General features: G+C 47.4%; 1 protein-coding gene across 1 annotated transcript; it reads left to right on the forward strand.

Annotated features, from left to right (window-relative positions):
- Positions 1-18,069: 18,069 nt before the first annotated feature.
- On the forward strand, positions 18,070-26,072 carry LOC140722740 (uncharacterized). Its single transcript, XM_073037438.1, has 3 exons — positions 18,070-18,202; positions 19,084-19,253; positions 25,056-26,072. Exon 3 carries the CDS (start codon positions 25,379-25,381, stop codon positions 26,063-26,065), a length of 687 nt encoding a protein of 228 aa, XP_072893539.1. The 5' UTR covers positions 18,070-18,202; positions 19,084-19,253; positions 25,056-25,378; the 3' UTR covers positions 26,066-26,072.
- The last annotated feature ends 1,696 nt before the right edge of the window (positions 26,073-27,768 follow it).

The following is a 27,768-nucleotide window of genomic DNA, read 5'->3' on the forward strand; positions in this document are numbered from 1 at the left end:
GCTGCCTTCAGTCACCGTGATGGTTAAACATTTAACACAGAGCTGATTTGAACTTCCACCCTGATGTGAAGTTGCTGGTGTTGCAGCAGCTGGGATGATTGAGTAAAACTCTTTGCTCACTCCGGACAGAAATGTGGCCTCTATTTATTGTGAACTCACCGGAGCATCACAATATGGGTTAACTGAATGAGTCTCTTCACACACCCGGAGCAGGTGAACGGCCGCTTCCCAGTGCGAAGCTGCTGGTGTAACTGCGATGGCCGACTGAATCCCTTCCAAAATGAGAGTTAGTGAATGACGTCACACTGCTGTCAACGTCATGGCATTGTATCCAATCAGATCCCGTACATGGACACGTGATCGGGCTCTCCTGGTAGTGAGTGGGGCGCTGTCTTCTCCAGCATCTCGGCCTCTACATTTAAGGATCGGTGGCATTCAAGCGCTGGTGAACTGACAGATACAGCGGAGATATCGTTCTGTTGTGTTTGTGATTCCCACACACAGATCTTTTGACATTTCTACACTGTTAAAAGTTGACAGACCACGTCAGTGGGCGAAGGACAACATTTCAACTCAGATAATTTTAGTCTCCATGACTAACAAAGAGAGTGTGTCTCTACCACACTCACAATATACGCTAGACAGGCCACTCGGCCCATCTGGTCCCTGACCATGTTTCTGTTCCATATCAGTATTTTAAAATTTATCTCTGCCGTTTACCTCTCACTCTCTTTGTTGCAGTTTAGTCTTCAGAAAAAAAAAAAACACTGTCACAGCTCAAAACAATTTGGAGGAACAAGACTTCATCTTCTAACTGACTACAGTTCCGGCACCAGGGTCAATATCAAACTCTCTGCTTCCCTCTCTGTATCAAAATGGATCATTCCTCCCCTTCATCAGTCTGCGACTTGGCTCAGTTTGTCTGTCTCCTTCGCATTCTGAGCACCTACTATGATCACATTTTATTTACACGGATGCGACTAGAGACTTTCTGATTATTATGTCCCTCCTGGCATCTGACTGTGGTAAACTCAGAGTCAGCAATGATATTGATCCTCAGGAGTAGGTGATTAGGCTTTTTCATTGGAGATCGATAAACTGCCGGTAGTGTGTGTCTGGATGAGTGGGTCGTTTTCAGACTGGAAGGAGGTAGCGTTTGGATTTCCCCAGAGATCAGTCCCTGACCACAGTTGTTCACAGTTTAATGGCCAGGCAGATGCAGAGAGATGTGAGATGTCCCAGCCTCCTGATGACTCAGAAAGACTGGAGTTGGGGTAGGGGAGGCTATTTACATGCAATTTCGTAGCTTTGCAATCAGTACATAGTGCACTGTGGGGCTGCAGCGGCGGGTTCCATTGCTGGGATCAGTGCACAGTCACTGTGGGCTATGAGGATTTTGTGAATAAAATTGATTCCAATTTAGAATCTCAAGCCGTGGAACAAGCCTACCGTTTATATACTTATGTTGTATTTATGGCATTGTAGCGGTGTGCTACACGCAGCGCTAAAATAACGACACGGAGTCGGTAAACTGCAGTTAAAGAAGATTTTATTCGAACTTCGCGGCTTCGCTTCAAAGCCTCCCTGATCCCTCCCTCCCCGGGCGCGGATGCTGTAGGAGGCACGTGTTCACAGTCCCGCGCCAGCTTTTCCCTTTGTTAGTGAAGCAGACCTAGTGCCCTGTTGGGACTGGCCTTTATGCCGGCGCGCTGGCTATTTGTGAGCCGGTTCGAGTGCGCTAGGAAGTGGGTCGCCACATAACACCCCCCCCCCTCCAGAACCGGCGATACACCCCCCAATGTCCACAGTCTGGGCCGGACCCTGTTTGGGAGGTCGGCCTCTGCGCCGCGGTGCCGGAAACTCGACCGGTTGCGCCACGTCCACATGGGCCAGTTTGAGGCGGTCCACCGTGAAAACATCCTCTCTCCCCCCACGAACGTGGACCCGTTGTTCCTGAGCACCGTAAATGGCCCCTCGTAGGGCCGTTGCAGCGGTGGCCGATGCCCGCCCCTTCGTACAAACACAAACTTACAGTTTCGCAGGTCTTTGGGTACGCAGGTCGGGTTCTGCCCATGCTGCGAAGTGGGTATGGGGGCCAGGTTGCCGAGCCTCTCGTGTAGTCTGCCCAGGACTGCTGCGGGATCTTCCTCGTGCCCCCTTGGGGCTGGTATGAACTCCCCGGGGACGACCAGGGGTGCACAGTACACCAACTCGGCCGACGAGGTGTGCAGATCCTCTTTGGGTGCCGTGCGGATGCCAAGTAGGACCCAGGGAAGCTCGTCCACCCAGTTAGCTCCTCGCAGGCGGGCCATGAGAGCTGACTTTAGGTGACGGTGGAAACGCTCCACCAGTCCGTTCGACTGTGGGTGGTAGGCAGTGGTGTGGTGCAGCTGTGTCCCCAAAAGGCTGGCCATAGCTGACCACAGGCTGGAGGTGAACTGGGCGCTCTCGGAGGTAATGTGGGCCGGTACACCAAAGTGGGATACCCAGGTGGCAATCAGTGCCCGGGCGCAAGATTCGGAGGTGGTGTCGGTGAGCGGGATCGCCTCTGGCCATCTGGTGAACCGGTCCACGATAGTGAGGAGGTGCCGTGCTCCTCGCGACACTGGCAGGAGGCCCATGATATCCACATGAATGTGGTCGAAACGCCGGTGGGTGGGGTGGAACTGCTGCGGCGGGGCCTTGGTGTGTCGCTGCACCTTGGCCGTCTGGCAGTGCAGGCACGTTTTGGCCCAGTCACGAACCTGCTTGCGGAGACCGTGACAAACGAACCTGCTGGAGACCATCCGGACGGTAGTCCTGATGGCGGTCTGTCTCCCAAGCCATCCAGGTGCAGTAAGCGGGCAGCCCGCTCGCGCCGTTAGAGTCCGAAAGTCCTTATGAGCAGGGCTTTGAATTCCGTGTACTTGCCGTCCGCCGGGGGAGACTGTACGAACTCCTCAACCTGGGCCGCTGTGTCCTGGTCGAGGGAGCTCACCACGTAGTAGTAACGTGTGTCCTCTGAGGTTATCTGCCGAACGAGGAATTGGGTTTCTGCTTGCAGGAACCATAGGTGAGGTCGCAGCGTCCAGAAGCTTGGCAGTTTCAACGAAACTGCATGAGCAGATGCGGCGTCGTTCATCTCCGGTCCAAATATCGTTTGGACCATCGAGGACACCAATTGTAGCGGTGTGCTACACGCAGCGCTACAATAACGACACGGAGTCGGTAAACTGCAGTTAAAGAAGATTTTATTCGAACTTCGCGGCTTCGCTTTAAAGCCTCCCTGATCCCGCCCTCCCCGGGCGCGGATGCTGTAGGAGGCACGTGTTCACAGTCCCGCGCCAGCTTTTCCCTTTGTTGGTGAAGCAGACCTGGCGCCCTTTTGGGACTAGCCTTTATGCCGGAGCACTGGCTATTTGTGAGCCGGTTCGAGTGCGCTAGGAAGTGGGTCGCCAGAGCACTGTGATAACCAGATACTATAGCCCTCCACGACCTCTCCATCCAGCCCTTTCAATATCCGACTTCGTCCGTAAATTTGGCCACAGGGCCATCAATACTGTCATCCAATTCATTGACATGGAACGTAAAAAGAAACGTTGCTAACCAGACCCCTATGGACCTCTGGGGTAGTAATCTCAGGATTGCTGCCTATGCCCCTGCTAGCGATGAAAGAATATCATGATCAGGCGTATTAATGTATGGCTGAGAGACTTGTGTAGGGGGCAGGGCTTCAGATTCCTGGATCATTGGGGCCTCTTCCGTGGGAGGTACGACCAGTACGAAAAGGACAGGTTACACCTGAACCCAAAAGGGTCCAATATCCTCGCGGGCACAGATGAAAAGGAAAAGAGGAATTATGGGAGGAAGCTGGCAACTAATATCAAAGAAGATATTAAAAGCTTTTTTTAAGAATATAAAGGGTAAAATAGAGTCAAGTGTAGATATAGAATCAATACAAAATAATGCTGGAGATATTGTAATGAGAGATGCAGAGAGGGCAGTGGAACTGAATGAGTGGAAGGCGTCTGCAGTATATCGGACATTCAAGAGTGTCAAGGAAGTGAAGTTTGTGCAGTGAAAATTAGGACTGAGAAGGTGCTCAGGAAGCTCAATGGTCTGAGGTTGGATAAATCTCATGGACCTTATGGAATGCATCCTTCTGTTCTGAAGGGAGTAGCCGGAGAGATTGCAGAGGCATTAACGATGATCTTTCAAGAATTGATAGATTTGTGGCATTGTACCAGATGACTGGAAAATTGGAAATGTTACCGCGCTATTTAAGAAGGGTGGGCGACAGCAGAAAGGAAACTATAGACGTGTTAGCCTGACATCAGTGGTTTGGGAAGTTGTTGGAATCGATTGTTAGGGATGAGATTACGGAGTACCTGAGACACATGACAAGAGATGCCAAAGCCAGCATGGATTCCTGACATCAGTGGTTTGGGAAGTTGTTGGAAGGGATGAGATTCCGGAGTACCTGAGATACATGACAAGAGATGCCAAAGCCAGCATGGATTCCTGAAAGGAAAATCCTGCCTGAGAAACCCACTGCGAATCTTTGAGGAAATTATCAGCAGGGTACACAAAGGAGATGCAGTAGATATAGTGTACTTGGATCTTCAGAAGGCCTTTGACAAGGTGCCGCACATGATGCTGCTTAGCAGGATAATAGGCCATGAAATTACAGGGAAGTTACTAGCATGGGTGGAGCATTGGCTGGTCAGCAGAAAGCAGAGTGGGAATAAAGGGGTCCTATTCTGGCTGGCTGCCGGTTACCAGTGAAGTTCCACAGGAGTCGGTGTACGGACCGCTGCTTTTTACGATGTATGTCAAAGATATGGACTACGGTATTAATGGGTTTGTGGCTAAGTTTGCCGATGATACAAAGATAGGTGGAGGAGCGGGTAGTGTTGAGGAAACAGAGACCCGACAGAGACACTTAGATAGTTTAGTGGAATGGACAAAGAGGTGGCAAATGAAATACCAAGTTGGAAAGTGTATGGTCATGCACTTTGGTGGAAGAAATAAACGGACAGACTATTATTTATATGGGGAGAGAATTCAAAATGCAGAGATGCAAGTGGTCTTGGGAGACCTTGTGCAGGATACCCGAAAGGTTAACTTCCAGGTTGAGTCGGTGGTGAAGAAGGCAAATGCAATGTTGGCATTCATTTTTAGAGGTATAGAATACAAGAGCAGGGACACGATGGTGAGGCTGTCGGGGGATCACACTTGGAGTATTGTGTGCAGTTTGGGCTTATTTTAGAAAGGATATACTGACGTTGGAGACGGTTCAGAGAAGATTCATGAGAATGATTCCAGGAATGAAAGATTTACCGTATGAGGAACGTCTAGCAGCTCTTGGGCTGATTCCCTGGAGTTCATAGAAACATTCAGAATTGAAGGACATCTGTTTAGAACTGAGGTGAGGAGAAATTACTTCAGTCAGAGGGCATCATCCCCTGTGAAACCAGGGGAGTGGGGATGACTAGAAGAATCGGATCACCCCATGATTTAATGGCGGAGCAAAATCAATGGGACGAATGGCCTACCTCTGTTCCTGTATCTTATGGTCTTACGGATTTACTCGTCCGTGTGTCTCCATCCATTTCAGATTTTCAAAAAGTATGTACATTTCAATATCTCAAACACGTGGATTTCTGCAGATGCTGGAAATCCAAAGCACCACACACAGAATGCTGGAGGAACTCAGCAGGTCGGGCAGCATTTATGAAATGAATCAACAGTCGACGTATCAGGCCGAGACCTTTCTTCAGTTCTGGAAAGTTAGGAGGAAGACGCCAGGCTAAATGTCGTGGGGAGGGGAAAGTTGACAGATGAAGCCCGGTGAGTATGAAAGGTAAGGGGCTGGAGAGGAAGCAATCTGACAAGAGGGGACAGTGGAGCACAGGGAAAACGGAAGCAGGTCAAGACGCCGTGTGAGGTGATAGGCGGGTGAACATAGGCATGGGGCCAGAGAGGTGAATAGAAGGGAAAGGGAGGGGTGAGGGATTTTTTTTTTACCGACATTCATGACATCAGGTTGGAGGCAAGCTCGACGGAAAGTAAGTTGTTGCTCTTGTACCGTGACCGAAGAGGAAGCAACGGAGCCAAAATGGGAAAGAAAATCAGAATTGAGATGTTTGGATGCCGGAAAGCTCCGCTTGTCACCGATGGAGCGGTGGTGCTCAATGAAATCAACCCCAGTTCATCACGGGTCTCATCGATACGTAGAGAAGCCCGCATTGGGAGCAGGAAACACAACAGACACAGTTTGGCAGCTGAAGTGGTGCCTCACCTGGGAGAAATGACTGGGGCCCTGACGAGTGCTGAATGGACAGGTGTAGTACTTTGTCCACTTGCAGGGAAAAGCACCGGGAGGAAGATCAGTGGTGAGGGACAGATGAAAAAAGGAATCACGGAGGGAGCGATCCCTGCAGAGTGATGGGTATGGGAGGCAGTGATATGTTTGTTTGTAGTATCCCTTTTAAAATGCATACAGCCCAGCCACGCTCACTGCCTACCAGACAATGACTCTCTGCAATCAACATATTCTGCTCATGCAAGCCGGCAGTTCGCTCCACCTGGCCCATGGAGTTTCACAGCATCGATGTGTGTAGTGAGGTCTACGATGTCCATGCCGGCGTTTCTGTCCACGCCGATCTCTTTAATTCTCTCATGTTTCAACAATAAATTTTCCTGTGATAGGGAAATATCTCTGTCTACCTGTGCTTCTGTCCATCTAACTATTTTTCTATCTTCCATCTATGTTTCTGTTCATTTCTCCCTCACAAAATACACACACACACACGTTCACAGGATCGAACACACACACACAGGCGCGCACACACACACACACACACACACACACACACACACACACACACACACACACACACACACACACACACACACACACACACACACACGACTAGAATTTCAATTTCACGGAATTTCAATTTCTTTGTCCCAATGGAACATTTTTTTTCGGCCTTTTTCATGTATTCTGCGCTTATCTGTTCACTGCTCACTGCACTTAAGGTACTCGGGAGTATTTATTGAAATTATATATTATATTAGCTCTTATAGATAGCGGGGTCAGGGGATATGGGGAGAGGGCAGGAACGGGGTACTGATTGTGTATGATCAGCCATGATCACAGTGAATGGCGGTGCTGGCTAGAAGGGCCGAATGGCCTACTCCTGCACCTACTGTCTATTGTCTATTGAAATTCATGCAGAAGCGCCAACTGGATTTTAGTGAGAATTTTGATAATGGTCCCCAAATTAGGCCAGGTCAGGGTGGCAGGAAGCAGAGATCCAGGGGAACTTGGCTTTGTGGATACTGAAATGACCTGACCACAGAGACAGAGGGTGCTGGTAGAGTGAGAAGCGTATTCTCTCTGGAAGTGGGTACCCAGGAGTGTTCTGAACCGATCTGTTCCGACAACCCTGTTCGTTGTGATTTCTACTTCAGTTAGAAGGTGATGCGAATGTGGATGCAGGTTCAATTGCAGCATTGAAGAGAAGTTTGTGTGGGTACATGGATGAGAGAGGTATTGACATCTAGACTTTTGGTGCACGTGGTTGGGTCCAGGCAGAGAATGGCACAGGCTAAATGGGCCGAAACCCCTGTTTCTGTGCTGTAAGAGAATGAATTACATTGTGCGTCCTGCACAAGCCAATTTCCCAGGAGACTCAAATCGTTCCAACGAAATGTTCTAAAAAAACCGCAAAAACAAGTAACACTCAATGGATGAAGAATATCTGTGGAGAGGAACAAAGACAGATAGACAGACAGACTTTATTGATCCCGAGGGAAACTGGGTTTCGTTACAGCCGCGCCAACTAAGAATAGTGAAGAAATATAGCAATAGAAAACCATGAATAATTAAATAATAATAAGTTAATCATGCCAAGTGGAGATAAGTCCAGGACCAGCCTATTGGCTCAGGGTGTCTGACACTCCGAGGGAGGAGTTGTAAAGTTTGATGGCCACAGGCAGGAATGACTTCCTATGACGCTCAGTGTTACATCTCGGTGGAATGAGTCTCTGGCTGAATGTACTCCTGTGCCTAACCAGTACATTATGGAGTGGATGGGAGACATTGTCCAAGATGGCATGCAACTTGGACAGCATCCTCTTTTCAGACACCACCGTCAGAGAGTCCAGTTTCACCCCCACAACATCACTGGCCTCACGAATGAGTTTGTTGATTCTGTTGGTGTCTGCTACCCTCAGCCTGCTGCCCCAGCACACAACAGCAAACATGATAGCACTGGCCACCACAGACTTGTAGAAAAGTTATTGTTTCAGCTCCAGCACCCTGTGTCGGAATGGCTTCAAATTGAGTTTACCCCGCAGTTCTATTCCATCTCTCTGATCTTTTCTATCTGTGGCCATTCAGCCCCTCTAACCATCAACAAGTTGGCAGCTTCCATTTCATTGCACTCTCTATAACAAATACTCTCTAACCTCTTTGTTAATCCTCTGTGGCATTAATTACCACTTTCTACAGCCCGGTGTTGCCCCAAACACTCACCTCCCCCCGTCACTATTTCCACCTTCCCACCTCCCCCCTCACCTGGATCCACCTCTCACTCCCCAGCTCTTGCCCCATCCCCACCCCTCACCTCTTTTCTCTGACTATTTCCCGTCCACTCTCAGTCCAGAGGGAGGGTCTCGGCCCAAAATGTTGACGGTCCATTTCCCTCCACAGATGCTGCCCGACCCACTGAGTTCCTCCGGCAGTTTGTTCTTTGGTCTGTATAACCCGTGTTAGTATGGGGAGCGGGATTTTACACCATATTCCAGGGACAGTCTCAACAAAACCCAAATAATTGTCACTTTGCCCGGATCATTGGCCCCGCTTGCAGGTCAACAGTCTGCCGGTGTTTGCCCCCCAATGTGGTGAATCCCTCTGCTCGCCACCACCGTGGGCTCAGACATTTCCACAGATGAGCCCCTCCTGTCCCCACCGGGACAAACATCCTGTCCGCCCCCGTCACACCATCTTCATCCTTTCAATAAAATCCCCATCTCCCTCTCTCCCGGAATCGCCGATGGGCCGAGCGGTCTCCTCCTACCTCTCAGTGATACATCAGACTGCGGCCTCAGGAGACGCTTCACAAACTCCCCAACTTCCCTCGGAGGGAAATGGAAATAAATCCGAAAGCGGCCATTTACTTTGGGATTTGTTCCGCCCTGACCGGAGTTCGACACTTGAACGGGAAACGGTTTCAGCGGGGTAACGCCCTCTCGGCGTCCACCTCCGTTACTGGTTGTAACCTGTGATTGACATCGCTTCGCATCAATGGGAATAGCGAAGCTCCTGAAGCTTTGGTTTTCAGCCGTGGGGGAGGGGTGGTTACGTGATGGGTAGCTCAGCCGTTAAACCGATAAAGCTCGAGCTCTCCAGCGCGTGGGTGACGTAAGACAGCGCGCACGTGAGGGCAGGTCCTGGCGTGGGGAGTCCATGTGTGACGTCCGGCTCGTAGGTGCGTCTAGGTTTTTTATGTGTGTGGAGAACTCCCCAGCCCTTTTAACGCAGAAAGCAGCTCCCATAAACAATGCACATAACATCAGCAAACGTTCCGCGTTTCTAATGCCAAAGTAGAACCTTCTTACAAATGCAGATTGAAAACACAAGGGATTCTGCTATTGCTGGAAATACAGAGACGCACACACACAAAATGCAGGAGGAACTCTGCAGTTCAGGCAGCTGCGAAGCAGAGGAGTCTAGGCATGCTGAAGGGGGTCGCCCGAAACGTTGTCTATTTATTCCTCTCCGCATGATGTGGTCATTTCCACCAGTATTTTTCAGAAATTAACCATCCATTTTTTTTCGATCAACCAGTTTCAAAATGTTTCTGATCTTTCATTTGTAGCCACATCCTGCTGGTCTGATTCCTCGTCTTCCTCCTCCTTGTAAACTCTGGACCCCATCTCTCTCCGGAGCCCCAAAGCCCTGACTCAGGCTGGCAACTCGTTGATTTCTGACTCTGCTCCATCGAAGGTTCACTCGCTAGTCTGCTGTCAGACTTTAGAAGCACATTCCAATAACCCAGCTATCTGAGGCACAGTCCTTTGAAAAGAGTGAAAATGGCACAGAACGTTGAAAAGAACAGGGAAGGAGGAGTTTAACCACCGTAGTCTTGCGCCCTGAAGAACGTCAAAACCACAGTGAGCGCATCGTCTTATTCAGTCTGGAGAAAATCATGCAGGAAACGCAAGTGAGTGTATAAGATAATGAGAGACATTCATCGTGTGGATAGCCACAGGCTTTTCCCAGGACCGAAGTGGCTAACACGAGGGGGCATGGTTTTAAGGTGCTTGGGAGAAATTGCAAGGGAGATGTCAGAGGTAAGTTTTTTTTACACAAAAGAATGGTGTGTGTGGAATGCACTGCCGCTGACGGCGGTGAAGGTGGATACAATAGGGTATTTTAAGAGATTCTTAGATTGTTACATGGACCCTAGAAAAACAGAGGGCTATGCATTAGGGAATTTCTAGGCAGTTTCTAGAGTAGGTGGCACAACATTGTGGGTCGAAGGGTTCTGGATTTTTACGATTCTATGAAGTTCAAGAGAAATCTCTTCTCTGACGGAGTTTTGACTAGTTGCAACCTGTCATCACAGGGAGAGTGAGAGGGGAGCGGCAGGGATAGATTTTAAAATACTGATATGCAACAGAAACATGGGCAGGGACCAGATGGATCGAGTGGTCTTTACTGTACATTGTGATTGTGGTAGAGACAGTAAGTACCTGAGACACGGGATTTGATACAGAACTGATTTATCTTTCACAGATCCACTATATTACACACCAGTCTAGTTTAAGGCTAACATCAGCAGAACGGACTCCTCCAATGCTCAGTGACCAGGGTTCAGTCCTGGGTGCGATGAGCAGCCGCAAGAACTGCAGAATCTGACAGTAACAGTTCCTCATGAACCTGCAGCTGCCTTCAGTCGCCGTGATGGTTAAAGATTTAACACGGAGCTGATTAGAACTTCCTCCCTGATGTGAAGTTGCTGGTGTTACGGCAGCTGGGATGATTGAGTGAAACTCTTTACTCACTCTGGACAGAAATGTGGCCTCTATTTATTGTAAACTCACCGGAGCATCACAAGGTGGGTTAACTGAATGAGTCTCTTCACACACACGGAGCAGGTGAACGGCCGCTTCCCAGTGCGAGGCTGTTAGTGAATCTGAGATGGCCGACTGAATCGCTTCCAAAATGAAAGCCAGCGAATGACTTCTCACTGCTATCAACGCCATGGCAATGTATCAGATCATATCACGGACATGGACACGTGTTCGGGCTCTCCTTCGGGACGCTGTTCTCCAACATCTCCGCCTCCGCATTCAAGGATCGGTGGCATTCAAGTGCTGGTGAACTGACGTGCTGTTGTGTTTGTGATTCCCATACAGAATTCCGTAGAGATTTCCACACTGTTAAAAGTTTATAAAGCACGTCAGTCGGTGGACAACATTTCAACTCAGATAATTTTAGTCACAATGGTGCGATCTGGTAAAAACACTGTCACAGCTGAAAACAATTTGGAGGAACAAAACTTCATCTTCTAACTGACCACAGTTCCGGCATCAGGGTCAATATCAAACTCTCCGCTTCCCTCTCTGTATCAAAATGGATCATTCCTCCCCTTCATCAGTCTGTGACTTGGCTCAGTTTGTCTGCCTCCTTCGCATTCTGAGCATGCGCCACACACCTACTGAGATCACATTTTATTTACACGGCTGCGACTAGAGACTTTCTGATTATTATGTCCCTCCTGGCATTTGACTGTGGTAAACTCAGAGTCAGCAATGGTATTGATCCTCAGGAGTAGGTGATTAGGATTTTTCGTTGGAGATCGATAAACTGCCGGTAGTGTGTGGCTGGATGAGTGGGTCGTTTTCAGACTGGAAGGAGGTAGCGTTTGGAGTTCCCCAGAGATCAGTCCCTGACCACAGTTGTTCACAGTTTAATGTCCTGGCGGAGGCAGCGACATGTGAGATGTCCCAGTCTGCTGGTGACGCAGAAAGAGTGGAGTTGGGGGAGGGGAGGCTATTCGCATGCAATTTCGTAGCTTTGCAATCAGTACATAGTGCACTGTGGGGCTGCAGTGGCGGGTTCCATTGCTGGGATCCGTGCACAGTCACTGTGGGCTATGAGGATTTTGTGAATAAAGCACCATTCTCCAATTTAGAATCTCAAGCCGCGGAGCAAGCCTACCGTTTGTACATTTATATTGTATTTCTGGCATTGTGATAACCAGATACCATAGCCCTCCACGACCTCTCTATCCAGTCCTTTCAATTTTCGACTTCATGCGTAAAGTTGGCCACAGGGCCATCAATACTCTCATCCGATGCATTGACATAGAACGTAAACAGAAACGTTGCCAACTCAGACTCCTGTGGACCTCTGGGGTAGTAATCTCAGGATTGCTGCCTGTGCCACGTGCTAGCGATGAAAGAATATCATGATCAGGCGTATTAATGTGTGGCTGAGAGACTTGTGTAGGGGGCAGGGCTTCAGATTCCTGGATCACTGGAGCCTCTTCCGGGGGAGGTACGACCGGTACAAAAAGGACGGGTTACACCTGAATACAAAGGGTCGCAATATCCTAGCAGCCATATTGAATAAATCTGTTAGTGAGGGTTCAAACGAATTTGGCAGAGGGATGGTAACCGGAGTGATTGGGCAGAGGAAGCGGAAAACAGAAATAAATCAAAGATAGCGTGCAACAGAGATTAGAGAAAGAACAGGCAGGAGATAAAGCTTAATCAAAACCAGTGGCACGAGTTACAGGGCAATAGAGTCGTGGTGCAATTAAAACAGAAAGCAACAAATACTGGACTGAGAGTGTTGTATTTGAATGCACGCAGCATAAGGAATAAAATGGACACTCTTGAAATCCAGCTACAGATTGGCAAACATGACGCTGTGGCCATCTGTGAAACTTGGCTAAAGAATGGCTGCTATTGGAAGCTGAATGTCCAAGGATACAAGGTGTATCAGAAAGATAGGTGAGTGGGCACAGGAAGTGGTGTGGCCCTGTGTACAAGAAATAATATTAAATCATTGGAAAGAGATGACATAGGATTGGCAGGTGTAGAGTCTTTAGGGGTTGAATTAAGAAATTTACGATGTATGTCATTGATTTGGACGACGGCATTAAAGGATTGTGGCTAAATTTGTCGATGGTACAAAGATAGGTGCAGGAGCGGGTAGTGTTGAGGAAACAAAGAGCTTACAGAGAGACTTAGATGGTTTAGGGTAATGGGCAAAGGAGTGGCAAATTAAATACAAAGTTGTAAGGTGTATGGTCATGCACTTTGGTGGAAGAAGTAAACGGGAGGACTATTGTTTAGATGGGGAGAAAATACAAAATGCAGAAATGCAAATGGTTTGGGAGTTCTTGTGCAGGGTACCCTAAATGTTAATTTTCGGGATGAGTCGGTGGTGAAGAAGGCAAATGCAATGTTGGCATTCATTTCTAGTGGTATAAAATATAGGAGCAGTGATGAGATGGTGAGGCTCTATAAGGCCCTCGTGAGATCACACAGACTATTGCGTGCAGTTTTGTGATCATTATTTTAGAAATGATGTACTGACGTTGGAGACGGTTCAGAGAAGATTCACCAGAATGATTCCAGGAATGAAAGGTTTACCGTATGAAGAACGTCTGGCATCTCTTGGGCTGTTGTTTCTGGAGTTCAGGAGAGTAATGGGGATCTCTTAGAAACATTCTCAATGTTAGAAGTCCTGAACAGATCAGCTATGCAAAGTTAATTTCCCCTGGTAGGGGATTCTAGGAATAGAGCATGACTTCAGAATTAAAGGACGTCCATTTAGAACAGAGATGCGGATAAATTACTTAAGTCAGTCGGTGGTGTATCTGTGGAATTTGTTGTCATGAGTGGCTGTGGAGCCAAGTCATTGGGTGTATTTAAGGTAGAGATAGATAGGTTCTTGATTAGCCAGCGCGTCAAAGGGTATGGGGTGAAGACAGGGGAGTGGGGGTGACTGGAAGAATTGGATCAGCCCTTATTGAATGGCGGAGCGGACTCGATGACTCGATGGGCCGAATGTCCGACTTCTGCTCCAATATTTTATGATCTTATGGTTTTTTCCACTGTTTCGACCTGCCAAAATGAACCAATATTTCTGGGCATATGGCCCATTCATCTGAGAATTTAGCCGTTACTATTTTTCTGAGCTTCTCATCAATGTGGACAGTTCAGTTAAGCTTTGCTCCAGAATTTCCACACAATTAAAACATTAAAAATATTTCATTTTTATAATTTTTATTGTTGCACTACTTATAAATTTAACGATTTAATGTGTATATTTTTGTAATTCATATTTGTTATGAATTAGTTTCTCCTGCTACCGCAAAGACAACGTATTTCATGACATATGCCGGTGCTATTAAACCTGATTCTGATATTGATATGGGAGACCCACCACCGATCACCTGATCCCAGTTACCACAGATCGTAATGTGAGATTGAAGCCTTTTCTATTTATTTGCATTCCTCAGAAATGACAACAGTTCAGTTTCCTTCTGAGGTTCCAAAGCAGAAGCTCAGTCTGTCTAATATTTCCACGCAATTAAAATGGGGAATTTGTTTATTTTTATCACGTACTGAGCGACAGTGAAAATCTTGCCTGACGTACCAGCCACACAGATCAATACATTACAACAGTACATTGTGCTGATATACGACAAAACAATAACTGTAACTGATGCACCATCCATAACTCTCGGAGACGTGAGGCGAGATATAGGCTTTTATTGGCTGGAAGAAAGAACAAGCAGCAATTGACCACCACACTGCATCCTGGAGACTGAGGCCGGGGCGGTGTCTCCAATCGCCTTTATACCGGGGTCCGTGGGAGGAGCCACAGGAGCAGTCAGCGGGCGGGGGGGGGGGGGGGCGCGTCCAGACAGGTATATGTAGTTCACCACAGGAACAAAGCATTATGGCTGCAGAGAAAGTGCAGTGCAGATAGAGATATGGTGCAGGGTCACGTCGAGTTACGTTATGAAGTCGATTACATTTTATCATTTATTTGGCTTATAACCGCAGACAGGAAGCCGACCTTGAGCGTGGTGGTACACGCTTTAAGCCTTTGTATTTCTTCCCCGATGGGGGAGCGTGTTTGCAGCAAGAATGTCCAGGTTGTGAGGATCTTTGAGTACATGGCCTGCTTTTCCGAGGCAGGGGAAGTGTAGGAAGAGTCCATGGAGGGGAGGCTTGTTTCTCGCATGTTCTCTGTTCTCCAAAGTTCTCTGCAGTTCCTTGCAGTCACGAGCAGAGCAGTAGCCATACGAAGGCTCGGCCTTCACCCTGCCTTGTGTAGCTGGATCCTGGACTTCCTGTCAGATCGCCGGCAGGTGGTAAGAGTGGGCTCCCTCACCTCTGTCTCTCTGACCCTCAGCACTCATAGCTAACAACAGTGTTTCCTTGCCCCCTCCTTTACTCTCTGTATCGCCACCCTCTGTATACTTGTGTATACTTGTATCGCCATTCTCTGTATACTTGTGTCGCCAACCACAGCTCCAATTTGCTAATTAAATTTGCCGATGACAATACACTGACTGGTCTAATTCCAAATAATAACGAGACAGCAAACAGAGAAGTCATCACCCCGACACAGTGGTGTCAAGAAAACATCCTCTCCCTCATTGTGTCAAAAACAAAGGAGCTGGTTGTGGATTACAGGAGGAATAGAAACAGTGACCAAATTCAACATTTTCAAGTCTGTTATTGTACATTTTAATATTGATCATGACAGAATGCACTGTATTTTATATACGGTTAATGACATATTTATAGATTATAGATTGTTACTGACAGAGAATCATATAATTGTTTGTTCCGTGTGTTATCTGAATGTACTTGCCTGTGATGATGCCACAAGTCAGTGTTTCTCTGTACCTGTACCTTTCCGTACTTGCGCACTTGGCAATAAATTCAACAGGACCTGAGAAATCTCAATGAGATTTGATCAGTGATGATCATCTTGGCAGCTCGGTAGGTCGAATGTATGAGACAGTACACTGTTAACTGCAAAACCCTGAACAGTGTTGAAGATAGATAGATAGATAGATAGATAGATAGATAGATAGATAGATAGATAGATAGATAGATAGATAGATAGATAGATAGATAGATACTTTATTCATCCCCATGGGGAAATTCAACTTTTTTCCAATGTCCCATACACTTGTTGTAGCAAAACTAATTACATACAATACTTAACTCAGTAAAAAATAAGATATGCATCTAAATCACTATCTCAAAAAGCATTAATAATAGCTTTTAAAAAGTTCTTAAGTCCTGGCGGTAGAATTGTAAAGCCTAATGGCATTGGGGAGTATTGACCTCTTCATCCTGTCTGAGGAGCATTGCATCGATAGTAACCTGTCGCTGAAACTGCTTCTCTGTCTCTGGATGGTGCTATGTAGAGGATGTTCAGAGTTATCCATAATTGACCGTAGCCTACTCAGCGCCCTTCGCTCAGCTACCGATGTTAAACTCTCCAGTCCTTTGCCCACGACAGAGCCCGCCTTCCTTACCAGCTTATTAAGACGTGAGGCGTCCCTCTTCTTAATGCTTCCTCCCCAACACGCCACCACAAAGAAGAGGGCGCTCTCCACAACTGACCTATAGAACATCTTCAGCATCTTAGACTCCAAGTTCATCGCTCCCTGAAAGAGACTGCACAGATTGATCGGGTGGTTAAGAAGGAAAATGGCATGGTTGTCTTTATTAGTTGAAGCAGTGAGTTTAAAAGTCGGGAAGTTATGTTGCTGCTGTTACGAGCCTGCGGTCGTACTGTGACTGTTTCTTTAAGAGCGCCGGCGTGAGGAGGCGGGACTATGACGTCAGTCACAGGCTGACGGCGCTAACTGTGGATTAACCATGAGAGAGAGAGAGCGATCTGCAGACAGGCTGTCGGTCAGTCTAAAGAGAGAGAGAGAGTAGAGTGGAAAAGCTGATAGCTTCAGTTTGTCGCAGCTGAGGCTTGGAACTCTCCTCTGCCCACAAGAGTGGGTTGATCATCGGTACACGGAACAACAACGAATGTGTATGGCTGTCACTTAGTATAATCCATTGGAATGGATTGTGGAATATCTTGGCGGACCGCTTGTGATAACCATTGCCTGGGTATGTTGTGTGGCAACCCCGGGTAGACTGTATTCCTGTGACAGGTCACTTTCGCTGATAACTCGTAAGTGGACGGATTCAAAGGATAAGATCTTCGTCGACGGTTATTTTGAAGTAACGGCCTTTTCTCTACGTTTCACACTGGATCACAAATATCTCTCTCCCACCATTTATTCAGTGGATTACTGAACTTTCCTACTTTACCATCACAAGACTCTGAGCTTTGTTGCCTCAGGCTCGATAGATTGGGAGTTATATTTACACAAAACACTGTTACCTTTCCTTTATTTCGTTAAGTTACTGTAAGTAGATACTAATAAAGAAATGGTTTAACATTAAAACCAGACTCCAGTGTGAACTCTATTGCTGCTGATTCGTTTCTCAAACGTTACAGTTCGTAACACAGCTTTATAAAACTAGTTAGGCCACATCTGGAGTTTTTCTGACAGTTCTGGGCGCCCCCATTCTTGGAAGGATGTCGGGGCTTTGGAGAGGGTGTGGAAGAGGGTTTCCAGGATATTGGCTGGATTAGCAGGCATGAGCTATAACGAGAGGTTGGACAAACTTGTGTTGTTTTCTCCAGAGCGGCGCAGGCTGGGGTGAGACTGGATGGACATTTGTAAGATTACGAGAGGAGTAGATACAGTGAACAGACGATATAATTTTCCTGCGGGTTGAATTGTCTGACACATTTAGGGTGAGAGGCGATGTGAACGGCAAGTTTGCTTCTTGACAGAGTGATGGGGAGCTGGATCTTTCTCTGGGGGTGAGAGACCCCACGGGTCACGTGATATCGTTTGCCCCTGCCATTTAACCGCAGATGGGCAGTATCTGGGCGTCTGTGTCCGAGGCTCCGCCCTCTGGATGATGCAATAATTACTTTGCGCACGCTCACAGTCTACAGGCGGGCGGTGTTGTCGCTTTCACAGTGCTGAAGTACATCAGCTCCGGGATCGGCAAAGGGTTCCCACCTCCTGGGTGGGGAGCCGGGGGTCGGGATCACTGTCTGCGGGCCGAAGATATCACTTTCCCATCGGTAAGTATTGAGACAAATCCGGGGGGGGGGGGGGGGGAGATCTGATGTTGGCCATGAGCTCCGAACCGAGGGCCAATTTCTCATTTAGTACCCAGTTATCTGGGCTCATCAGAAACGTGTCGGCTTCACTGAATCTGCATTGAGTGATCCAAACCAGGAGCCCAGGCTTTCTATTTCCACAGAATTGAAACGGACGTCCCGCGAATAGGTCACGTGAGGCTGTGCGCCGCAGATCTGCTCCGCCTTTCCCTTTGTGACGGACGATCACGTGGTGTGTGCCCACCGTCCGCGGATGGATGGTGATGCGGGATGCTGGGGGAAGTGGAGGGATGTATGGTGAAGTAAACCTACCGAATGTTGAAAAGCCTGGATACAGTGGACAAGGAGAGGATGTTTCCATTCGATGGAAAGTCTGCGATTGACAGCACAGTGTCAGAGTAAAGATGCTTCCCTTTAAAACTGAGATGAGAAAAATTTCTTCAGCCAAAAGATGTCTGATTTGTGGAATTTGTTGCCACAGAGGTTGGTTGAGGCTGCCATTTGGGTATATTTATGACAGAGATTAATATACTCATGATTGCTAAGTCGCTTCACGGTTACAGCAGGAAGGCAGGAATATGGTGTTGTAATAAATCTCAGCCATGGTTGAGTGGTGGAGCAGACTCGATGGAACGAATCACCTAATTCTGTCCCTACATCTTATGTCTAACAATGACTGAATGATGACTCCTTCCTATCTCATATCAGGTTTTGTGACGTGTCAGGGACAGATTTGTTCACTGAGATCGTTATATTTGTCTTCAATGTTTAGAGTTCAGGGAGCAGAAATATTTTGTTCTCCTTTGTATTGTTAACATGGTTCGTTATCTCTCATGTTAAAGTTACACCTGCGGTGAGAGATTTATTGGAAGAAAAGCCCACAACTGGAAGCAAACCACAACTGAAGACGAGGGAACAGCAACACGTGAACCAGCCCGAGGATTGAGAGAACCAACTGGAGAGAAACCCTTCTGACTCAGAGTTTCCATTGATTCAGTCAGGAGAAAGTTTGGTGAGTCTCATTTACTCAAATACTGGTCCTTTAGACATCACATAACTGTACAAAGGAAGGTAGGGAATAATTGGAGTGAGACTGAATGTGCCCAGAAATACCAGTTATGCCTCTATCAGACCCAGTTGCAATCACTCCAGATCTGCTAATGTGCCGTCAGTAGCACGGCTCTTTAAACTCACACACATTCCCTCAGTGTTTGCACATTTGAAGAGCTTGTATCTTCTGAAGTAGCTTTTGGTTGGTTCTGAGTGTGGAGAGGGAAAGAGGGGTGTTTATATTTATTATCTTGCAAAAAGAAGTAATTGTTTGCAATTACTTGCTGCAAACTCACTACCCATACCCTGTACATTCTCAACAATATTAATTACATAGATGACAAGTAGCAATGGGTGTTACCCTGGGGAGCTCCAGGAGACACGGGCCTTGCCTCCAGTAAACAGCCTCCCATCATCACCATCTGCTTCCTGCCATCGAGCTGTTCCCAGACTCTAGGCTCTGTGACAAACACAATGGTAGCAGCAGAATTAGACAGTGATTAACATAAAGAGAGATTTGTTGCTTCTTGAAAGCTGTCTGATGCAATGGACCAGATCCTCGTTTGCTCACAATGTAATCTGCCCTCGGAACCATCCTCCCGGGTCACACTTTGTCCGATAACCCACATCCCCAACCTCCCTCCACCAGCCAGTAGCCCCACAACTTTCCCACCATTTACCCCACACCCGTACACACAAACAGATTCATGTCACCAACATCCACTCTCACTGCTGGGGAACCACAACTAACTGATCCTACTTTCCAGGCCCAGATTGTCCAGCCTTCTGTCTCCATCCCAACCCTTTCCCCCCCTGCAACCGACCTTCGATTTAGGTTGTCACGTAACCTGTAACCGGGTAACCAAACCAGCAGAAATGGAATGATACGTTGGAGTCTGGTGGTACTGTAACTAAAGGTGTTTATTAATAAACTAAGTAATACAGTATCCAAAATGCAAATATACATATAAAACAGGTTAGCAATGATAAATACAGAAGTGTAGGAATAAGAACCAAAACCAAGCTCTATCGTAGTCAAGGGGTAAATGAATAGTCTTAAGATAATGCAGAGTTCAGTTCAGTTTGGGTTGAGGTAGTTGCTGTTGTGATGTTGGAGAGAGAGAGAGAGCGAACGAGAGATGAGCGGAATCAGCAGGCAAACCTTCCGTTGTCTTCTTGTTCCTTTGACCTGTTGTGGTCATCGATTATGACCCTTCCGTTCCCGGCTAGACCGTTCTTCAGTGCTGGACTTGTCACCCAGGCGAGGACAGACACACACACAAGCCCCTACCGGCCTGCCTTCACACACTGTGAGCTTTGGACCGATTCCCCCGAATCGATCCTCCAAGCCCCCACCTTCCTGTGGGTGCAGAACACTCATTCAGTGTCCAGTGGCGTGTCTGCCTGTGTCTCAGCAGACTCGTCTTTTATCTCCCCAGCCGGGGTTCCAGCCATCCATCAGCTGATCATGTCCATCAAACTGGCCACTCCCTCCTGTCTCAGCAGGCACCTGGCATCACTCTGCTGTGTCAGCAAGGATTCACACAAGCAGGCAAAGTCCTTGGGAGTAAAGTCAACAATCAGCGAAGAAGCCATAATTTTAAATCCTTGTGTCTCCCTCATTATCAGCATGTGCGGCATGGCGCCTCTCCCCATCTTTATCCCTCCTTCTCGTTAGCAGCATAGTTCACGGGGGGCCAACTCTGGACCCCATCTCCCCATGGTTTTCTCATCACACATAACAATGTAAACCCGAGATCAGCCCCTTCCTCATCGCCGCCCAACCAGGCTCAGAGCTCGTTAAGGAGCCTCGTGTGTGGTACCTTGTAAAACATATATGTCAAACTCAAGGCCCGCGGGCCAAATCCGGCCCGCAGTGGAATTATCTTTGGCCCGCGAGATAATATCTAATTACTATTAAAGCTGGCCCCAGTAATCGAAGCGCCTATGGCGTATGATATAGCTAATGCTGAGTTTATTCAGGTACCAGGTTTTCAGGGTTTTTAGTGTTTATTCGGCAGTCTTCTTCATAAGAAACGGAATTGGTGAAGTGAAACACTTTGTAGTTATAGCAGAGACTGAGACACATGAGAGCAGGCTGAAAAAAAGGAGGCAACGAAAGCTGCATTCGCACGCGACCGACTGATCCGGCCCGCATGAAGCTGCATTTTGCTCAATCCGGCCCGTGACCTAAAATGAGTTTGGCACCCCTGTTAAAAGGTCTGAAAATCCAAGTGCAAAATATCAACAAACTCTCATTTGTCTACCCTGCTTATTATTTCTCAAAGCATTCCACCAAATTCATCGGGCAAGATTTTCCCTTGCGGAAACAATGCTGACCCTGGCCTATTTTATCTTGTGCCTCCAAGTACCCCAAACTCACATCCTTAACAATCAACTCCAACATCTTTCAAACCACTGTCAGTCTAAGTGGCCTATAGTTTCCTTTCTTCTCCCTCTCTCCCTTCTTGAAGAGTGGAGTGGCTTTTGCAATGTTCCAGTCTTTCAGAACCATTCCTGAATTTAGTGATTCTTGAAGGATCATTAGTAATGCCTCCACAATCTCTCCCGCCACCTCTTTCAGAACTGTGTGTGTAAACCATCTGGTCCAGGTGACTTATCTGCCTTCAGATCTTCAGTTTCCAAAGAACCTTCTCTCTCCTTGTGGTCCCTTCTGTACAGGTCCCACCTTCCCTGGAAGAGAGCCATGGAACCAAAAATCCTATCCCCCCCCACATGCCTGATGTCATGCATGGGTTTGCTACACCGGGGTCTAACATCATGTGTGTGGTACCTTACATATGTGGGTTATTCTCGTGGTTGTGCAGTTTAATCTTTATTCCGTTCAGACAAGGGAGTGAGATCCAGTGTCACGTCCTCTCATTGTGGGCGGGCATTTTTTCATTCACTCCATTCCACTGTTAAAACTTGCCGAAGTGCAGCCAATGTTTTGAGGTATATATCCCTATTAATGCAAGAAGGAAGCTGAGGAATTCCTGAGGAATAATCAGTTTGCTTATAACAGCAGAATGGAAAATGTCCCTAGGCCTGGTGGTACATTTTCTGTTTTTGTGTTTTCATTTATCTTCGACCCGATGGGTGGTTGAGAATTGAGAATGTCTGGTCTGGAGTTCTGGGAATCTTTAATTCTGTTGCCTGATTTACTGAGGCAGCAGGAAGTATAGAGAGAATCCATGGAGGGGAGGCTTGTTTCCATGATGTGCTCAGTGAAGTCCACAGTTCTCTGCTATTTCTTGAAGTCAACAGAAGAGAGTAGCCACACAAAGGTGTGACGTATCCGGATGGGAAACTTTTTATGGTGTAAACTTCAATTCGCCGGAGCAATAACCACACCACAATCAGTTCATTATTTTTTTCACGAGTTCACTTTATTCTTTTCCATGAATCATGGGAAGTTCACATCTGCAGATGTGCCGGGCTGTCCACGCCACTTTCTACAGGGTCCTGCGATTGAGGGAAGTACAGTTCCTGTACCAGGCAGTGATGCAGCCAATCAAGATGCTCTCAATTGTCTCCCTGTAGAAATCTGTTAGGATTTGGGGCCCAAATCAAACTTCTTCAACCATCTGAGGTGAAAGACACAGCTGGTATGTACAGACCATTTGAGATCCTTGGTGATGTTTATGCTGAGGAACTTAAAGCTGTTCACCATTTTAACCCCAGGTCCATTGACGTCAATAGGGGTTAGTCTGTGTCCATTCCTCCTGTCCTCCACAATCAGCTCCATTGTTTTTGTGCCAAAGAGGGAGAGTTTGTTCAGACCAGTCAGATGTTGTTCAGACCTCAGATAGAGTCAGCAATCAAATGGTTGAGCATGGTGCGATGAATGTGCTGAGCTGTGTATATCACAATGCAAGAAGCATCGTAGGAAAGCCAGATGAGCTCAGGACAGGGCATTATGATATTGTAGCCATTCTTGGGACTTGGTTGCACCCAACAGTCTGAGGGATTTATAGGAACAAATTTCCAGAGAGATCGCAGACCATGCCAAGAAACAAACGTTGATTCAGTAAGTGATTTTAACTTTCCAGATATTGTCTGTGACTTCCATACTGTAAAAAGACTAGATGGGGTAGAGTTTGTCAAATGTGCCCTTACTCAGTAGGTAGGATTCCCGACGTAGAAGTGTGCAGGAAGCTGTTAGGAAATGATCCAGGGCTGGTGACAGAAATTAGTGATCATAATGCCAGGAGATTCAAAGAAAATATGGAAAAAGAGAGGTCTGGATCACGGGTTGAGATTCTCAATTGGAGAAAGGTCAATTCTGTGGTATCAGAAAGGATCTGACAAGTGTGGTTTGGGACAGGCTGTTTTCTGGAAAAGGAGTACTTGGTAAGTGAGAGGCCTTCAGAAGTGAAATTTTGAGGGTGTAGAGTTTGTACATGCCTGCCAAAATAAAGGTTGCATGGTAACTGGTGCAGGGAACCTGGGTTTTTAAGAGATATTGAGGCCCTGGATATTTTGTTCCTCTAAATGCATCAGACTGTTGGGTGCTGCCAAGACTCATTAATGACTACAATATCATGATTCCACGCACTGAGCTCATCTGACTTTTTTTAGTTGTCTTCTGTTGGTTTCCAAAAGCTTCCCAATAATTTTTCTCTTTTGTTTGCCCTCTCTTTGGCTTTTATGTTGGCTTTGGCTTCTCATTTTAGCCACAGTTGTGTCCTCCTGCCTTTCCAATGCTTTCACTTCCTCGGATGTATCGATCACTCAGCTCCCGAATTGCTCCCAGAAACTCCAGCCATTGCTGCTCCATTGTCCCTTCTACCTTTTCCCTTCCAAACAAGTTTGTCCAGCTTCTCTGTCACAGAAACCTACAGAAGTTCAGTATGGAAACAGGCTATTTGGCCCATACAGTCAATGCTGAAAAAGCATTTAAGCTGTCTAATGCAACTACCTGCACCGGGACCATCGCCCTCCATACCCCTACCATCCAGGTTCCCATCCAAACTTCTTTAAAATGGTGAAACTGAGCTCATATTCATCACTCATGCTGACATCTCATTCCACACTCTCACAACTATTTCAGTGAAGAGCTTTTCCACACGCTCCCGTTAAATTTTCACCTTCGCCACTTACCCATGATCCTCTGGTTATCATCCCACCCAACCTCAGTGGAAAATGCTGCTTGCATTTACCCTATCTGCACCTTAATAATTTTGTATACTTCTAACAAAACGTCAAAGCAATGTATGATTCCCTTGTTTATGTTTAGAGCATATTTTAGGTGAAAAGATGATGAGGGGCATTCATCGTGTGTATTGCCAGAGGCTTTTTCCCCCAGGTCTAAAGTGGCTAACATGAGGGGCATAGTTTTAAGGTGCTTGGAAATAGATACCGAGGGGATGTCAGGGGTTAGTTTTTTTACACAGAGAGTGGTGGGTGCGTGGAATGCAGTACCGGCTATTTGCATGAGAGTGTTTCAGTTACTGTGGGGCCAGGCACCCATGCAGCTCAGTGGGAACAGGGAATAATACCAATGGAGAGAGTCAAACTGAGCCAGGTCACAGATTGGGGATGTCAGAAATGCCCCATTCTCATAGAGACAGGAGGAGCATCAGAGAATTTGATGGTCATTCCAGATACCAGCACTGTGCCCAGTTAGAAGATGACTTCTCTCACCAACTTGGGTTGAACTTCACTGTAACAGTGTGAAGCCATATCACACCTTGAGAAGTCAGTGATCTCATCTGAAATGTTGTCCTACACCCATTGATGGATTTTGTAAATCTTTTTACAGGTTGAAAATGATGAGGAATTTGTCCACTGGAATCTCAAACAGATCACACCAGCTTTGCTGTCTCTGACCAGATATTTAAGAAGTGGTGCAAGGGATTCACTTCATCTTCCTTCCTGCTCAGACAGTGGGAATGGATTCAGTCGGTCATCTCAACTGAAGATTCATCAGCAAGTTCACACTGGGCAAGGTCATTCACCTGTTCTGTGTGTGAGAAGGGATCCAGTCGGTCTTTCCAGCTGTGGGCACACCAGTCAGTTAACACTGGGCGGAGGCTGGTCATCTGCTGAATTTGTTGGGAAAAATTCACTTGCTCATCTGACCTAATGGCTCATCTGCGAGTTCACACCGGGGAGTGGCCGTTCACCTGCTCAGACTGTGGGAAGGGATTCAGTTGGCCATCTGACCTAAAGGTACATCAGCGAGTTCACACTGGGGAGAGACCGTTCTCCTGCTTGGACTGTGGAAAGGGATTCACTCGGTCATCTGACCTAAAGGTACATCAGCGAGTTCACACTGGAGAGAGGCCATTCTCCTGCTTGGACTGTGGAAAGGGATTCACTCGGTCATCTGACCTAATGGTACATCAGCGAGTTCACACTGGGGAGAGGCCATTCACCTGCTCAGACTGCGGGAAGGGATTCACTTCCTCATCTCAACTGATGATACATCAGCGAGTTCACACTGGGGAGAGGCCGTTCTCCTGCTTGGACTGTGGAAAGGGATTCACTCGGTCAGCTGACCTAATGGTACATCAGCGAGTTCACACTGGGGAGAGGCCATTCACCTGCTCAGACTGCAGGAAGGGATTCACTTCCTCATCTCAACTGATGATACATCAGCGAGTTCACACTGGGGAGAGGCCGTTCTCCTGCTTGGACTGTGGAAAGGGATTCACTCGGTCAGCTGACCTAATGGTACATCAGCGAGTTCACACTGGGGAGAGGCTGTTCACCTGCTCGGACTGTGGGAAGGGATTCACTCGGTCATCTCAACTGAAGGTACATCAGTGAGTTCACACTGGGGAGAGGCCGTTCACCTGCTCAGACTGTGGGAAGGGATTCACTCAGTCATCTCAACTGAAGGTACACCAGCGTGTTCACACCGGGGAGCGGCCGTTCACCTGCTCGGACTGTGGGAAGGGATTCATTTGCTCATCTATCCTGAAGTCACATCAGCAAGTTCACACTGGTGAGAGGCCATTCACCTGCTCAGACTGTGGGAAGGGATTCATTCGGTCGTCTTACCTAATGGCTCACCAACAAGTTCACACAAGGGATTGGCCGTTCACCTGCTCAGACTGTGGGAAGGGATTCTCTTGCTCATCTCACCTACTGAGACACCAGTCAGTTCACACAAAGGAGAGGCCGTTCACCTGCTCAGACTGTGGGAAGGGATTCACTCAGTCATCCCAACTGAAGGTACATCAGCAAGTTCACACTGGAGAGAGGCCGTTCACCTGCTCAAACTGCGGGAAGGGATTCACTTACTCATCCCAACTGAAGGTACATCAGAGAGTTCACGCTGGAGAGAGGCCGTTCACCTGCTCAGACGGTGGGAAGGGATTCTCTTGCTCATCTCACCTACTGAGACACCAGTCAGTTCACACAAAGGAGAGGCCGTTCACCTGCTCAGACTGTGGGAAGGGATTCACTCAGTCATCCCAACTGAAGGTACATCAGCGAGTTCACACTGGAGAGAGGCCGTTCACCTGCTCAAACTGCGGGAAGGGATTTACTTACTCATCCCAACTGAAGGTACATCAGAGAGTTCACGCTGGGGAGAGGCCGTTCACCTGCTCAGACTGTGGGAAGGGATTCACTCAGTCATCCCAACTGAAGGTACATCAGCGAGTTCACACCAGGGAGCAGCTGTTCACCTGCTCGGACTGCGGGAGGGGATTCACTTGGTCATCTCAACTACAGAGACACCAGCGAGTTCACACTGAGTAGAGGCCGATCACCTGCTCAGACTTTGGGAAGAGATTCTCTCAGCCAAATCAACCAAATGTGCATCATTGAGTTCAAAATGGGGAGAGGCCGTTCTCCTGCTGTGAATGTGGGAAGTGATTCATGCAGTCATCTAGGTGTATGTAACTCTTGCTTTGACTAGCAGCTTAATGTAGGGGTGATAGACCCCAGCCCGGCCAAACTTGAGAAATCTCATTTGGGTGGATGCTGTGTGATGTGGCCTGTTACAAATCAGTTCCCCGAAATTACAAACAGTACACAATATGTGATTAAACGATTGAGCTTTATAATTCTTACTTTGACTATAGGGTTAGTAAAGTAAAGAAAGAAAAAGGGCCCACTCTCTCCATTCACGTCTTCTCATCTATCCCTAGCGAAAGACCACAAATTCCCTCTTCCAGACTCACAGGAAAAAACATTTCTCCCGTTGGATAGCCCCGCACTCCAAATCCCTCTTACATCTAGTCTTAACCTAAACATTGCTGCTGCAGAGAAACCATTACATCAGCAGTGAAACATTGCAGAGAGGCCATTACATGAGCAGTGAAACCTCGCAGCATGTTACACTTGTGACACACTACCGGGTTCACACTGGGGAGAAAGTTTCAATAAGCTGCATGCTGGATATTTGTCCATCACCGTTGCTGAATGCAATTTCGAGAGTGACTGTCGGTGCTGAACTCTGCAATTATTGCTGCTGCTCACCACACCCAGTTCTGCACCCTGGTAACTGGGCATGGGAGGAG

Source organism: Hemitrygon akajei, unplaced genomic scaffold (genome assembly GCF_048418815.1).
Source record: "Hemitrygon akajei unplaced genomic scaffold, sHemAka1.3 Scf000087, whole genome shotgun sequence".
NCBI classification, from domain to species: domain Eukaryota; kingdom Metazoa; phylum Chordata; class Chondrichthyes; order Myliobatiformes; family Dasyatidae; genus Hemitrygon; species Hemitrygon akajei.

What these genes read in the sequence shown, in the direction of transcription:
- LOC140722740 (XM_073037438.1), top strand. Translation starts at nt 25,379, where the DNA reads ATGGCTCATCTGCGAGTTCACACCGGGGAGTGGCCGTTCACCTGCTCA.